Raw genomic sequence first — 15,777 nt, forward strand, 5'->3', positions numbered from 1 at the left:
TTAAAGATATTTTCAATAATTATTTTAGAATCCATGGATGTAAATGATGTCTAGAAATAATTTTATCATTTGTTTCCTGTATATTTTCTTTATATATATATATATATATATATATATATATATATATATATATATATATATATATATATATATATATATATATATATATATATATATATATATATATATATATATATATATATATATATATATATATATATATATATATATATGTTTGTGGAGATGATGCTTTTCTGAATGATATATTCTTCATTTTGCGATAACATTGATAATAAAAAAGAAATGAGCTAGCAGACATGAGTCGATGGCCAATGATAAAAAATATCACTCGTATTAAGGATAAAAATAATAGTCAAATTCAAGCTCAGTTATCTAGATTTGACTTAAATAATCATTTTTTTAGATAAAAAATAATGATATAATTAAAAAAATATTAAAAATTTATCGATTCGAAACAAAGATTCTAAAACCAACTCTTGCCGATTCACTCTGGTCAGATCTAAAGAGTTAAAATATCTAACTCATTAGTCAAAAGTCACTAATGTAGATTTCTTAATCACATTTTAATGGCCCACGAATCAGACTACCGAAAGAGCGCTTCAACACTGGAGCGTCAGCGGGCTAACAAAGAATGGTTTGAACAGCTCGGATGCAGATCCAAAGAAAGACTAGTCTAACGAGTAACAAGAATCCATCAATCTTGGGCATTGGTGAACCCTCCTCGTCCTGGCATTGACACGCGTTTGTTACCCAGCCCATGGTTTTGACAGATAATCAAAAACAGGAAAAACAATACTTGTTAGAACAAATGTAATCAGCATTTCATCACATTAAAAGATGATGTCAACTAGTGATCATTCCAAAAAAGACGAAGAAACCATGGAAAAACTACAGAATTCACCGTATGCTGAAGCCACTAGAACCAAAAATAACGGTGGAAACCATCTTAAAGAACAAAACTGCTATATATTTTCACTTGCAATGAGACATCTACTCATACAAGAAAGCTTCGAGTACAAGAGGTTCTCAACCAGAAGAATTAAAATTACCACCACTCATATCTACTTGTGGACTTCGCAATGAGACATTTTTCAGACCGGAACTGACATGCCCTTGCTCGTCATACTATCAAGTATGTCATTAAGCGCTTGACAGAGCCCTGCAATCTGTATGAAATGGAAAATAAGTGTAAGAATCATACAACACGTGTTAGTCTCTTGAAACCAATCGTTGTCCAGAACAAATCATAAAATTAAGTTGACAGTGACCATTTAGCAGAAAATATCAAAAGTCTAGTTTATACTGTTAAAGAATCATGCCTGCATATCTATATAGCTCAACCAAATTAGACAATGCTGATCAGGATGTGTTCTATGTTCAATTTGCATTTGAGAATCAAAACCAGTTGTAAACAATGAAAATCGATCCCACTGGAACTAGCTTTGAATTCATTAGCAGCACGTGTACATGACACCACATCATCTGTATCAGAGAAGATGGTTACGCCAGAAAAAGCAAGTTCAACCAAGACTCACCTGTTGATCCCATTGTTGCAACTCCTCAGTGTCATCCTCAAAATGTATGACAGCTTCAACCTGCAAGAAAATACTGCAGAATTAAATATTCATGTAGCAATATCCACAAGAGCATTACCAAAATGAAATTTATAGTGTCAAACCCACAAGAAACGGTTACTTATTTTTCATTTGACTGAACAAAATGAATGTGTAGCTATATATCTAGTCTTTAGCTAAACAAAGTTTGGATCTTTGCCTAGCAAATTGTCTCAAGCACCCGACCTTCTATTGTTTTATTACGTCTCTTTTCTCGAAAAAGCAGTTGACCAGAAGTATGATTGAAAAAACTGTGGAGCAAATTGTTCTTGTTATCCTTATATAAGAGTATCTTACCTGGTCGATTGATCCCCTCATTCGGTCCTCATATATCATTCTTGCAGCAATCTTTTCAGCCTACAAAAGTATTGGCTGAAGTGTGTCAAAATAAGATATTCAACATTTTCCAAATGTGACAATATAGTCCAATGGAACAAGGTACTTGAACAATTTCCCAGAAGAACAGTTTACAAGTCAAAGATGATTCTAGTATACATAAATCTGGTATAAATTGCTCTGGAATAATCATTAAAATAAAGCAACAAGAATTAGCATCAGAGTCCAGAAATAAGCACAGATATTGGAGCATCAACAGAATCTGAATATGAGTTTTCAGATTAATCGGCAAAAAACAGATTTTGGTTGTGCATAACAAAAAATCATAGCCAGGTTTAATTTTGCTGACTTAAACATAACCAAATAAGAGAAATGATCAAAACCCAGATCATAGCTTCAGCACAGTTTATTATTCATTTTTATTTGTTGAGCAATGAGATCTCATCTCCATGTCCAGTGTAATCAATTTCTTGCCTCAACGGAAAACACTTTTTCACAACTAAATTAGTTGTTCAGGACTTATTTATTCTTTTAGTGTAATCCAATTTATTCTTTTAGTCATCTGATCATCAGTGTGTTATGACAGGAAAGTAGCAGCAAGAAAGTGAGAACATCAAATGGCAAGTAAACAAAATATACTCGACATGATAAGGGTATAACCCATATTAGCAAGTACAAAGTTCACAATTGATCACATTATTATGGAATACAACTTTGACAACTTTAATATAAAACGATAAAAGTGATAAAATAACAAAAATCTGCATCATAACATCTGGCGATCCTGATCCCGATTAAATCTACAGAAAACGTACCTTTTGAGGAGGAATACCCAACAGTGTTCCTAGTTCCTCAAAACTGTTTGATAGAAGGAAAAATCAGTTTAACGTAGATCATAGGTTAAATAAGGAACTACAGAAAAATTCTCTCTTCCCAACCTTATGTTTGTATATAATTTGCTGGCACTCAGAAGATTATGCTCAATCATCGCACGATCAAGCACCGTTGAATTGTCTGGTAAAAGTGCTTTCTGTTTAAAAACAAATATAGCAGATGATAAGCATGATAGATGAGAGATAAGAAACAAAACTAATAGTTATGAAATATATGATTACCTGGTGTGGTTTCAGTTCCTCAGCAAATGCATCAATTTCTGGTTTCCTCAAGATTCTTTCAAGATTCACCTAAAATTAGCCATATTGATCCAAATTCTTCAGCAAATTCGAGGAAAAGAAAAGAACCTAACCAAACCAAGAGACTTGAAACAGGCAGTTACGATAAATAGAAGGAAAAGAAAATAAACTAACCAAACCCGAGAGACTTGAAAAAAGTGGGCATGGTAAAATACCTTCTGCAAAATCGGATAAATTTTCAGCTTTGAGCATCTCTCATCCTGAAAAAGGAGGGGAAATCAAGTTTCAATAAGGAAGCATGTTATTTGGTATGTCTCAGCTTTAAATTATGCAGGCTTCTAAGATACAGGTTATCCCAGAAGCAACCATCACAAAAGAAGATATTGGTATAAGCATTTTGTAAAGCATTTAAAATTTACATCGGCTTTTATGTCTATTAGAATAAACTAAACAGAGCACATAAAAATGAGGTGATTTTTTTATCAGTTTTTTATCAGTATAATCCACATCCAAAAAGAGTCTTTCAGTGATATTAAAACTATATTTTCCTTCCATATAATATCTTCTTTTGTGCCCATTACATTTATCATCATAATAATAAGCAATTAGATTTTTCCTGTATCTTATTTTGGTTAATACAGCATGTTTAATCAAAATAAGATTTTTCATATATCAAACAAAGGTTGGGATTCAATATGTAAGACTTAAAGTCATAATTACACAAAGACCATAAGGACAGATCAACCTGAATAAGTGGAAGGTGAAATCCTATCCTTGACAATAGTTCACCAACACAGCTACTCCAAGCCCAAGCATGAAGAATATGAATTTCATATCTTGAAAAATGAAACTTTTCTAGTATGCTTTCATATCAAGGACAAATACAATATATCTATAGAAACTTGGCAGTTTCAAGAGCTTTAAGAACAAGCAATTAACCCAACAGGAAACATTTTTTCAGATGTCATCGAAGAAAGAAAGACTTCATAAAAAAATAAAAGGGCATATTCTAGAAATTCCACATCTTCTAGTCTCGAATTAAGCTCCCAAAGCTATTCCCATCTCCTGTACATTCAAGTTAGACATCAAATATCTCCCATACCAATCATGACAGACCAGTATTTACCAATCCATACATATAATCTTCTAAGTAATTTTGCAACAACACTATTGGCAATTATACATTTTCCTATTTTATTCTCTCATCAACATGCTCACTCCCCCGTCTTCTCTCCTTGACCAGATCATGGTTTCCTCCAACTGGTATGCCTTTTCCTTTTCCTCCAGCCTCCATCTCCTCTTCCTCCTGTTTTGCTGCCTCCTCAGCTAGTCCTCTTCTCCTTCACCTCCTCCTCATCCCCTCTTCTCTCCCTCTTTCTCTCAGGTCCAGGTGGTACTAACTCATATCTGCTATCGATACATCGGCCTGTATTTGGTGATGACCAAACAACCGTAGAAATTAACAATGTATTTGAGTATGTACTTGGTCCAGTCCCCCTTTAGCAAATGCCCTTTTGCTCTAAAAGCATGATCAAATGATCTTACTAAAATCATCTATGGGGTAGGCTTCTAGGCAAAACCATGACAAAATAAATTGTAGTATGTCTCCTATCCTTATCACGAAGACTCACCATTGTTTGAAACATTAAGAAGGTCATTATATTTAATCAATCTCATCTTCAATTGAATACAGAAGACAGCAAAAAGTACAAAGTACCATACTTGGTCATGGAAGCTTTTATGAATTAGCCAAAAACAAACCAAAGTTGAGCTTAGATACATTAATCAAGTCAATCATTTAGTAGAGCTGATTTTCATGTTTGAAAAATCATTCAGTCAGAAAAAAAAAAATTAGTCTACCAAATTACTCAGGAAAAGGAGGACATTTTCATGGTGAACTAATATTCACAGATACCTTGTACAAAGTAGCAAGAACACGAGACCGTTGAGGTCCTGCAGCAGCCAATATTGTGCATGTCACGGCAGCACTAAGAGCTTGCTCCAGTGCATCCTCATCAATCTCCCTGAGATTTGTTACTGTCAAATTCACATTGGACTGGAGAACCTGATATGAAGAAATGCATAAAAAAACGCAGAAGAAACATGACAAGAGAATCCAATTCTTGATTCTAATTTTTATTATACCTCGTGAACCCCTTAGACATATCTCACAGACCATATTCACACCAACACTATTCAGTTCTTCAAAAAATGGCAACAAAGCACATGTGATTCCATATTTTAGAGTCTGGAAAATCAAATTTATGTAGCTCTACCATCATATGAGAAACGGCTACCTCCATGATTCAAACACAAGTATGCTGGGAGCAACAAGCATTCCACTAGGGGCCCCAATCAAATATTCAATATAGAAACACACACACACACACACACACAAATATATATATATATATATATATATATATATATATATATATATATATATATATATATATATATATATATATATATATATATATATATATCACAAAGAAAGTCATAATAAAAGCTTAGGTAAGATTTACATATTCTAAAGATCAAGGTTTGACCTACCATATGAAACGGCACGAAGCGGACAATACACACCAGTCCACCAATTGACTGGTATGCAAACCACCCCATTTCGGGTGGTACACGAAGTATGTACTGATTGATACAGGTTGGAACCAATCAGAATTTTACTGATACTGACCCAAATCGTGTCTAGTTTGACCGTTGGTGCCTCTTTGGGGCTTTAAAATCCCCCCCTCACCCAACAACAACAACACACCCCCCCCCCTCCCCTCTCCTCCCCTTCTTCTCTCTTGTTCTCTCTCTCACTCTCTCATTCTCACACTTGTGTGATTAAAGTTCCTAACCGGCTGATTCAAGATGGAAGCAACTTCCTCTTGACCGATCCAAAAAGATAAATTCAACTTCTCCTCCTTATAACCTATTCATTTATGCCTTAGATACACATTATTCTTATCTAAATACAATTTATATACCAATAGATTAGGAAAAAAATCCCAAAAAAATGATTTTTTTCTAATTTCCAGCCTTTTCCGAAAACTGGTACATAGTCGATACATACCGGTCCACCTAGGGATCAATACCACTGGTTGGCATGGCAGGACAGTCCTTGCTAAAGATAATATAATGAGAAATATGGAAATCTCAATCTAAACAAGACAGCAATAACAACAAGAACCCAAATTAGAGAAATATATAAAATATTATATTCGAAGCAGTGCAGAGAAAAACTTGTACCACTATCTCGACAATAAGATAGATTCTTAGTCCCAAATTTAAACCTACAAACGATACAAACTAAACTTACTCATCTCCAATTTGACGTTTCTCGATCTGAGAAATATCATAATAACGAAGTGCAGCTTCGAGGAACTTACGCTTCAAATCCAATATCCTAGCATAACAAACCTTCCAAAAAGTATCAAAAGGCTTAGAAAGGTGTACAATATAACTGGCAATTGGTCAACATATAGCCTAACTGCCTCTGGGAAATTATCTTTACCTTGTATTGCAAATTTAGCACTTCTTGCTGACTATTGCTGACTAGGAAAGAAGCTTTATTGATAAAGGCCTCTGCATTAACAGCATCATCATCCTAAAAATTGCAGAAAAAAATTCACATAAAGCATAGGATGCAAAATGTGACAATATTCAGTTAAAATCATTATAAGAATTGGTACTAACAAACCTCAAGATAGAGGCGTGCAATTTGGACACACTTAGAGAGTTTATACATATCATCAAGAATCCTGATAAGGAAATTACAAAAAGAAAGATGAGGCTTCATGAGTCGACTTGTCAGACAAATAGCACACTTTCAAAGATAGTTTACCTAACACCAGAGTCCAAATCGATCCCACTCAGCATTTGTGCTGCTTTTGACCATTGTTGCTCGGATTCATAGAGTTCAGCCAGTTTCTCTCTGATAATTAGCACCTAATAGTATTAAAAGGGGAGAAAAAACTTAGGGTTTCAGAGAGGCCATGGCAAATGTTCACACACATATAGACATCTCAAAATGCAATCTATTAAGGATTATCACAAGAAATACTATAGTACATACATATCAAGATGTCCATCTGGCGTAAAAATGTGCAATGATATGATGCAAAAGTTAATTGACAATAGAGCACACATATTGAACAATTAGATTGCAAAAGAGATATTTGAAGCTAGTATGGAAACAATTTCATATTTTATGGGTTACAACATCGTGAAGAGAACAGAGGAGAATCTTCTAAACTATTCTTGATACAGACAAGCATATGATGGAAAAATCTGGACAAAGATATGATCTAAATGGCTTTATGATTTGATTTAATTAGAAAAGATAAGTATAAAATTATAAGCCACATGCCAACAGAACATTCAAAGGGCAATTTTAATATTTATCAAGGTACAAGACAAACCTTAAAGCATAGTGCCCAAATAGAATGAACAATAACTCCAACATAGCTGGGAGATTAAAAATTATGCATGGAACCAATGGAATTACTAAATAAAGCAATCACAAGGATCACGCAGTCAATTACAACATCACATGAACTCTCATGTCCATATCCATAAGTGTTTGATGCATATTGTGCTTCCATGAGTCTGGCCACCTATTATACTCCTTAATTATACCAAGGTATGCAATTTCGAATAATACCGCCCGGTATGGGTGGTACATACCGGTCCGTCGGCTTACCGGTACACAAACCGGCCGTTACCGGGAGAAATGAAAAAATATAAAAAATTATATATATATATATATATATATATTAATATATATATATATTTTATAACAGGCAACGCAACGTCGCTTTTTTTGGCGACGTCACCTTATATATAAAGAATATTTACATATAAATATATATAATCATATATATATATATAAATATATAAACGAGGCGACGTCGCCCCGCATGGGAGAAGGAAAAGGCAACGTCGCCTTTTATAAAAATATTTTTATATATAAATATTTTATAAATATAAATATATATATATATATATATATATATATATATAAACGAGGTAACGTCGTGTCGCCTCGACGACGTCGCCCCGCGTGGGAGAAGGAAAAGGCGACGTCGCCTTTATATATATATATATATATACCGAACGGTATACCGCTCGGTATACAATTTTGTATCATACCGAGCGAACGTCGAAACTCCGGTACGATACAAAATTGCATACCTTGAATTATACTATTCAATCATGAAACACTCTAACAATATAAGATGTTGGGTCTTTTTAATCATTATAAGGGTTATCATGACTGTAACTTCTAGGATTTCCCTCTCATACAATATCACAATTACAATATCATTTTTTCTCGATTTTACTTCTTGCATAATGCAGTGTCTCCGTACCTCCATCGACTCCTCACGAAATTGGATGTTTGTATACTCATTCATAAAATATTCTCATGTCTGATCATCTAACAGACTAACACCACTAAATATAACAAACAAAAGACTTAAAAACTCCTAGAGAATCTATCACTTCAAAGGGAAAAATCTACACTTACCATACATCAGATTAAGCATGATATCACTGCTTCTCATCCTCTTTCCAAACGAATTTGAAGAAGTAACATAGCCAATATTAACATAGTAACAATTTAATTAATGAAGAGATCATTCAACATTGATAGAGGTAACACTAGAAAAGATTATATAAAAAATGCTCCAAATCATTGAAATGTGTCACAAGGTGTCCAGTAATTTCATTGAAATGTTCCAAATCATGGAGACTCTAGAAACCATAACCATCAACCTGTAACACAGCTACTGATCAAGCTCTTATCTGGGAAAAAGAGAAGTATAAAGGAGAAATCCAATACCTTGTTGACATTTTAGTTCATCATAGACCAAGGTTTTGTTTCCAATGCATTTGCTCTATACTCAATACTATAGTCCTGGGATTTGAACAGCACTATGCCGACAGATATGGTCAGAGAAGTATTCTAAAACAGATAGCGTATCTAAGCACTCAATTCCATTGCTCACTTGTGAGTGACAGTGTTTATGTCAAAGAACCAACTAAACTAACAACAATTACTTGTTCTGATACATATTAAGTAAAAATGAAGCTATTGAAACTAGATCGATAAGCAGCACTGCCCTAGAATCACTAGATAACTCCCAAGTCAACAATCATATATTCAGTATAAGAGAAGGGTCGGATTAAAACGAAGTCGATGTTCTAATTGCTACAGGATCATCCCTTTCCACTTAGAAGCCATACTTGTTCCTCAAAGGACACGACTCTGGGTTGGATCTGAGTTAAAGCATAGTGAGCGATCTCCTTCTGGACGTCCGCCTCCAGCCTTCCCAGATCCTGCGCGAAGGACTGAAGCAACTGCCTCGAGACCACCAGTGGAACCTCGTCCGACACCACTAAACACAACCAAAAACAGCCAAGAAACCGATCAAGAACTACAGACAAGGGCGGAAAGGAGAAGCCCTAATCTACGAAGGATTAGAGGGAGGGAGCGAGCACTGTGATCGATGAAACGCTTGGCAAGGGAGGTGTCGACGGGGGAGGATGAGAGAACGGAGGCGAGAATGAGCCTGTAGTGTTCGATCTTCTGCCGCTGGTCCGTGATTGCGGCCGCGGTGGCCAGGGCGCCCTCCATCGCTGATCGTCGCCGAACCTCTTCTCCGCCACCTGCCCTGCCCTCGCCCGAACCCTAGCTTTCGAGCGTCTTCACGCTTCTATTGCCTTCAATTTCCTGTGGCTTCTTATTAGGTCCTACACGCTCCGTCCCCCGTCCTAGCAGCCGCTTCTCATTTTAATCTCCCTTTTTTGTCCCTTTTTGGGTGTTTTAAAATTTAAGAAAAGACTTACAATATTTTTGCTAAATGCATGTAACAAAGAAACATCTTAAATTCATTCAAAAACACTTTAACGAAAAATATCTGTCCCTTTATTATTATTATTATTATTTATTATTATTATTATTATTTATTATTATTATTATTATTATTATTATTATGATAAATAAACAAAATATTATATATATATATATATATATATATATATATATATATATATATATATTATCTTCTAGGATTTTGATGGTGCCTACCCCCATTTGCTCCATGGCTACCGGTGAAAGATTAGAGGCAGGATCTGATATTACAGTAGTCCCTTTTACTTGGTAGAGAGGGTGGTCCTTGTGCTTCTAAACGAGGAGACGTTTGAGGCTGTTGGGGCCTTGATGAAAGTCTTGTATAGTAAACATATATCTACTTCTAATGTGGCTTAGAATCGATGAATACCCCTATGACCTAGATGTAGGACAAGCGGACCTCCTGAGCTACCTTACAGGCCAACCTTTGTATTATGTCATCTGTCTTGAAAGGTATGCGGACTAAGGATGAAAGGAAACGTTTATGTCATCTGCCTTACAAAAACAGTCATAGATAATTATGAGGATGGTATCTTTCCGAATGGGATAAGAGAATTCCTACTATTCTCTTTCTCTCCTTCTTTCAATTGAAAAAATAATTAAAAAATTAGAAAATAAAATAGTAAGTACAAAAATGAGTAATAAACCTAAAAAAAAAAAGGATTGTGTCATAGCTCAACATTTTATTCATTCGAGTTTGATTGTGTCGTAGCTCTATAATTCAAATTAGGTTTATCGTTGGATGAACTGCATTGCTGATATTGACCCCAAAAAAGAAACGGTTGATACAGCTAGTCCGAAAGGTAGGTATGCGGACTAAGGATGAAAGGAAACGGGGTGATTGATAGTAGATAAGATTTCTCTAACTATACGAAGAAATCTTATTGAGAAGTTATGAAAAAAAAATTCTTCTAATATGTATAAATAGACATTATATTTAATTAATTCATGTGTAATTTATCATTAAATTTTAATTTATTATGGTATCAGAGTATCTATTGTTTTAGAAAAAGATTTGTCTTCCTTTCTCACTGTCCAACGACATCTCCTTGGTGACAACAAATAGCTAATCCTTTATTGAATCTCATATTTTGATGATGTAATGATTTAATAAGCATTTGAGTAACATGGGACTAACTTCAATTATGGCAAGACAAATCGATTAAAGCAAGAGAATCATACGTTGGGCTGGAGAGCATCATGTTATAAGATTGGACGTTGAATCAGAGGATTGATCACATGTCAGAAGATAGACTTCATGTCATGAGTTCGAGCATTGGGCTAGAAGGATCAGATATTATGCCAAGAAGATCAGATATTGCAAAAGGTCAATATGTCAATAGATCAGGCAATATGTTGAAGGAGAGGGCGATGCACCGAAGGTTCGGACGAAGCACTGGATGAACCAATGATATGTCGGACAATATAAGATTCATGTTTATAATCAGTTGTATCTTGATAGTTTAGGTTTTAATTGAGTTAGTTTTAGGTGTAACCATGCCAACTTGATTAGGAGCCCATTGGGTCTTAATCAAGGTTGAGTTAGGCCTATTGGATGACCTATTTAGTGGCCTACAATTGGGTCAGGCAGTGGCTACTAGGATTAAGTTGGCACTAAGGGTAGAGGGTGAATTAGTGCTTTTGGAGAACTACGTCGATCGTAAAAATTCATACGATAAAATCGTATCAGAAATACATTTAAGTTTAAAGATACTCATAGGAGAGTGATAAAGATATAAAGTAGTTGCAAAGTAAGTAAATAGCAAACAAGAGAAGACACACCAATTTTATAGTGGTTCGATCATTGTGATCTACTATCACAGACTTAGCTGGTTCTGCCTAAGTCGTGCGATAACTTTGCGTGTCCGTCCGCAAAAGTCAACCTCCCTGAAACCTCCTATAGTCCATTATGTCATAGACTTAGCTGGTTTTACCTAAGTTGTACGTCACCCTTTCGTGCCCGTTCGCAAAGGTCAGCCTCCCTAAAACCTCCTATGATCCCTTGGACCTACAAAAGAGAAAATGGGTTAGAGAAAGTACCTCACTCGAGATCCATAAATAATCATTTCAGGAAACATTTCATAACCAATACAAATTCAAACAGACTTCATAAACTCTAAACGGTCGCATAACAAATAATCTAAAATAGTCCACTATAGACCGAAATCTTTCACAAGTGTCCACATGACACAACCTTTATTTACAAGCCTAAAATAATCACTAAACCTAACTAAATTGGGGTTGTTAAGCCTTCGACCATCCTTTTATATGTTGTAGAAAGCATAAACAAACCAAAGGATATGGACATACAAGAGTATTATATTAAACACCCTGTTTACAATTTTGTCCATGATATTCTCCCCCACTCATTCCTTCAACGTCCTTGTCGAAGCCTTTGCTAGTGTCAACTCCTCACCTTTATCAAGTCTTCAATCTTTTGCTCTAACTACAATGCGCCTCTTAATTCTCAATTGCTCTCCACTACTGTTATTGAGTAGTCAAACTTTTGATCCACCATGTTGCTTCAACTTGCCAATGACTCTGACTTTAGTGTAGGATTGGTTGAGTTGTGTTGATCCCTGTTGATTCTTACTGATCCTTCAGATGAAGGAAAAGACCATCCTTACTATGCGTTAGTATCTCAAATGTCTCATGCTGTTTGAACTGGGTGGATGTTTGTTGGAGTTATAACGAGCATCACCTCATAAACTTTTGAAGTTTTTTGGGTCATCCCTTTATAAAATTTGCCTATTGACTCTTCTTTCACTTAGTTGTCACTTCCAAGTAGGTTCGCATCACTTTTGCTTTTGTTTGACATTTTATTGGGAAATGAAGCAGATAATCTACTCTTAGTAGCACTGATTATCATTGGTGAGGATTTGACAACTATTGTCTTCTAGAAAGATCTTTGAACATGTGCAAAGCTCCTCTGCTGGATATATATAGGAGAATTGGGGTACTCAGTTTCATCCATTCTGTTAAGAGTTGAGAAGACAAATGCTACTTTGATTTTGCCTACCTCCTCGAGGGTTGTATTCCATGCATCAAGCCAGTTATTAGCCTTCGCTTGCTCTTTGCTCATACTTCTTATGCACTTGAAGTGTTTGTATTCCTTGTATTGGGTTAGTTAGTGTGATTCACCTTCCCAATACCAACGAACTTCTGGAATGTAGGAAGTTTTTTTTGAATCTCGGATTTTGATGATGAAACTAATTAATAGTGTTTATCTGATCTGTGTTTTGAGTGACGTAGGAAGCTTCGATCAAGGAGAGACAATTAAAAGCAGGAAGAATCATATTGGGCCAGAGTGGAACATGTCAGAAGATTGGACATCGAGTCGGAGGATCGGTCGACATATCGGTAGAAGGCTTCGTGCCATCGGTTCGAACATCGGGCCAAGAAGAGTGAAAATTGTGCTAAGGAAATCGGAGTTGCGGAGGTCAACTAGCCGATTGGGCAATAAGTTGCAAGAGAGGATAATGCGCTGAAGATTCGGACGAAGCGTCGATGAACCAATGACATGCTGGATAACATTTGATTAGTTTCATAATAATTATCTAGATCGAAGTAGGTTTTAGGCGTAATTAGGTTGGAATTGGGCCAACACAATTAATGGCCAATTGGGCCCAAGTTTAGGATGTGTTGGGCTAAGTGAAAGGCCCAAATAGTAACCCAACAGATAAAACCATCAATGGCATAGTCTCTGAGATTGTGTCAGGCAATGATACTGCTAGTTTGGGTGATGGTACCGCCCAAACTTAGTCTCCGAGACTGTCAGGTGGTGGTACCGCTAGTCTGGGTGGTGGTACCGCCTAGATATAGTCTCCCAAGCTATGGTGCCGCTAGACTGGGCGATAGTATCGCCTAGTGTTAGTGCTGTAGGCGATGGTACCGCCCAGCACAAGCGATGGTACCACCCGGACTCGGGAAACCTGGGATGAGACCTTTTTTTGCTCCAATTTTGAAGCCATTTAGAGTCTATAAATGCCCTAGCTATTCCTGCATGGAGTAGCAATAATTAAGCATGAAATTGAGTTAAAAAATAGGGAACGAATACTTGAAAAAATTGGAAAACTCTCTTAGGATTTAGGATCACCTCTTCCTAGTATTTAGAAGTTTATCTAAAGGGAGAAATGAGGTCTAAGAAAGAGAGGCTTATAAGGGTTATCTCTTAAACCCATGAAAAGGAGAAAGAGTGTAAAAGAGTAATTGATCTTTGCCTATTGAAGGAGACTTCAAAAGTGAATGTCCGCAACTGAAGAAGAAGGTGCTCACACAAAAGAATAAAAAAGCATTCAAGGCGACATAAGACGAATCGAGTACATCCAAAAACGAGGAGCAAACTGACAAAAAAGAGGTGGCAAACTATACCTTGGTGGCTTTCGACGATGAGGTAAATGACTCACCCGAAACCTCTTTACCTTAGAATGAAATTACTTGAGTTGTTTGATGATTTTAAATTAGTAATAAAAAATATATACAAAAAAATTCATGCTTCTCTTTCTAGTGATTTTGAAAAATAAAAAATGAGCATGACAATTGCATGTTAACTCGTTCCTCTAAATGCAATGAGTTAGATTCACTAAAGAAAGAAAATGCATTACTACAACAAACAAAATGATTTTAATTAAAAATAATTTATGCTTAAATCATGCTTGATGATTTAATGATTTAATTATGCATAATGATTTGAAGTAATAATGATTTTTGTGATTTATGGTTTATTGATCTTGATGATTTCTATGATGAAATTTGCTCTTTCGGTTTTAAATGATGATACATGAGTTGATTATAGCATATAAAACTAAGGCATACTTGTATGAAATAAATCACACAAATTGAAACAACTAAAAAGGGAATGCATTTTGAAAATTTCTCTCTAGCTATCTTATCGATTTTTTTTAAAAAAATTGATAAATCTATTTATGTTATTTTAAATCTCTTGAAAGTGATTTTGATGATTTTGATTATTTGAAATTGAATTAGATTTTACCTATATCATGATTTTGATTTATTAGAATTATAACTTGAAATATTTTATGAATCAAGATCTTCTATTATGTGTTCTCATATTAGTTAAGAGGATTTTTTTTTAATCATGATTTTTTTTGTGAATTCTAAGAATTATAATTTGTGATTTTTTTTATATGAATCATGATGTTGACAACTTGAAATTTTTTATACATGAACAAGATCTTTTATTCTCCTATGTTCCTTTTCGCTAAAGAAGAGATTCATCCAAACGAATCTTGATTCTTTCACTTGATATTTATAAATTGAGATTTATTATGAATCAAGATTTTTTATATTTTGTTCTCCTATGATTCTTTTTGCTATTCACTAAAGAGAAAACTTGTCCTAATAAACCATGATATGCCACTTGACATCTTGATAATTTATGACTTTAGTTTTGTTATATATAAATTATTTATATTTATGGTTGTATACCTTATGTGATGCTTTGAGCATTAATGTTAGAAGGAAATCAATTGTACCATGATATTCCCTTCTTCTTTCTTACAATGACCAAGGGGAGTAAGAAAATTACTAGCTTGAATGTTAAATTTAGGCAAACAAAAGCACTAGTTTGAATGTTAAATCTCCTAAATAGGTAAACTCTTCTTATACATTTTTCGGATCATGATCTTGATTTCTTGATTTTTGCGAAGGCTTCGTCCGACCATTGGAAGACATCTTTTTTTTGTAGAGAAGTGAGGGGTCACTGATCTTCCTATAGTCCTTGACAAATTTTTGGTAGTAG

At 35.0% G+C, this 15,777-nt stretch overlaps 1 protein-coding gene across 1 annotated transcript; it reads right to left on the reverse strand.

Annotated features, from left to right (window-relative positions):
• Positions 1-967: 967 nt before the first annotated feature.
• Positions 968-9,893, reverse strand: LOC135649871 (COP9 signalosome complex subunit 4-like). Its single transcript, XM_065168789.1, has 14 exons — positions 9,605-9,893; positions 9,350-9,501; positions 6,948-7,051; positions 6,804-6,864; positions 6,618-6,710; positions 6,423-6,523; positions 5,019-5,127; positions 3,319-3,363; positions 3,086-3,154; positions 2,909-3,000; positions 2,786-2,828; positions 1,932-1,991; positions 1,557-1,616; positions 968-1,187 (listed from the first exon to the last, which is right to left on the reverse strand). The coding sequence occupies exons 1-14, from the start codon at positions 9,738-9,740 to the stop codon at positions 1,113-1,115; spliced, it is 1,200 nt and encodes a 399-aa protein (XP_065024861.1). The 5' UTR covers positions 9,741-9,893; the 3' UTR covers positions 968-1,112.
• Between the last annotated feature and the right edge of the window lie 5,884 nt (positions 9,894-15,777).

The sequence above is a fragment of the Musa acuminata genome, chromosome BXJ3-9, assembly GCF_036884655.1.
Source record: "Musa acuminata AAA Group cultivar baxijiao chromosome BXJ3-9, Cavendish_Baxijiao_AAA, whole genome shotgun sequence".
Lineage (NCBI taxonomy): Eukaryota > Viridiplantae > Streptophyta > Magnoliopsida > Zingiberales > Musaceae > Musa > Musa acuminata.

Excerpts from the sequence above, each read along its gene's own strand:
- LOC135649871 (XM_065168789.1), bottom strand. The coding sequence starts at position 9,740 with ATGGAGGGCGCCCTGGCCACCGCGGCCGCAATCACGGACCAGCGGCAG. Across the intron at positions 9,502-9,604 it reads CAAGCGTTTCATCGATCACA|TGGTGTCGGACGAGGTTCCA; the intron begins GTGCTCGCTCCC and ends GGTTGTGTTTAG. Across the intron at positions 2,829-2,908 it reads AAATTATATACAAACATAAG|TTTTGAGGAACTAGGAACAC; the intron begins GTTGGGAAGAGA and ends TCTATCAAACAG.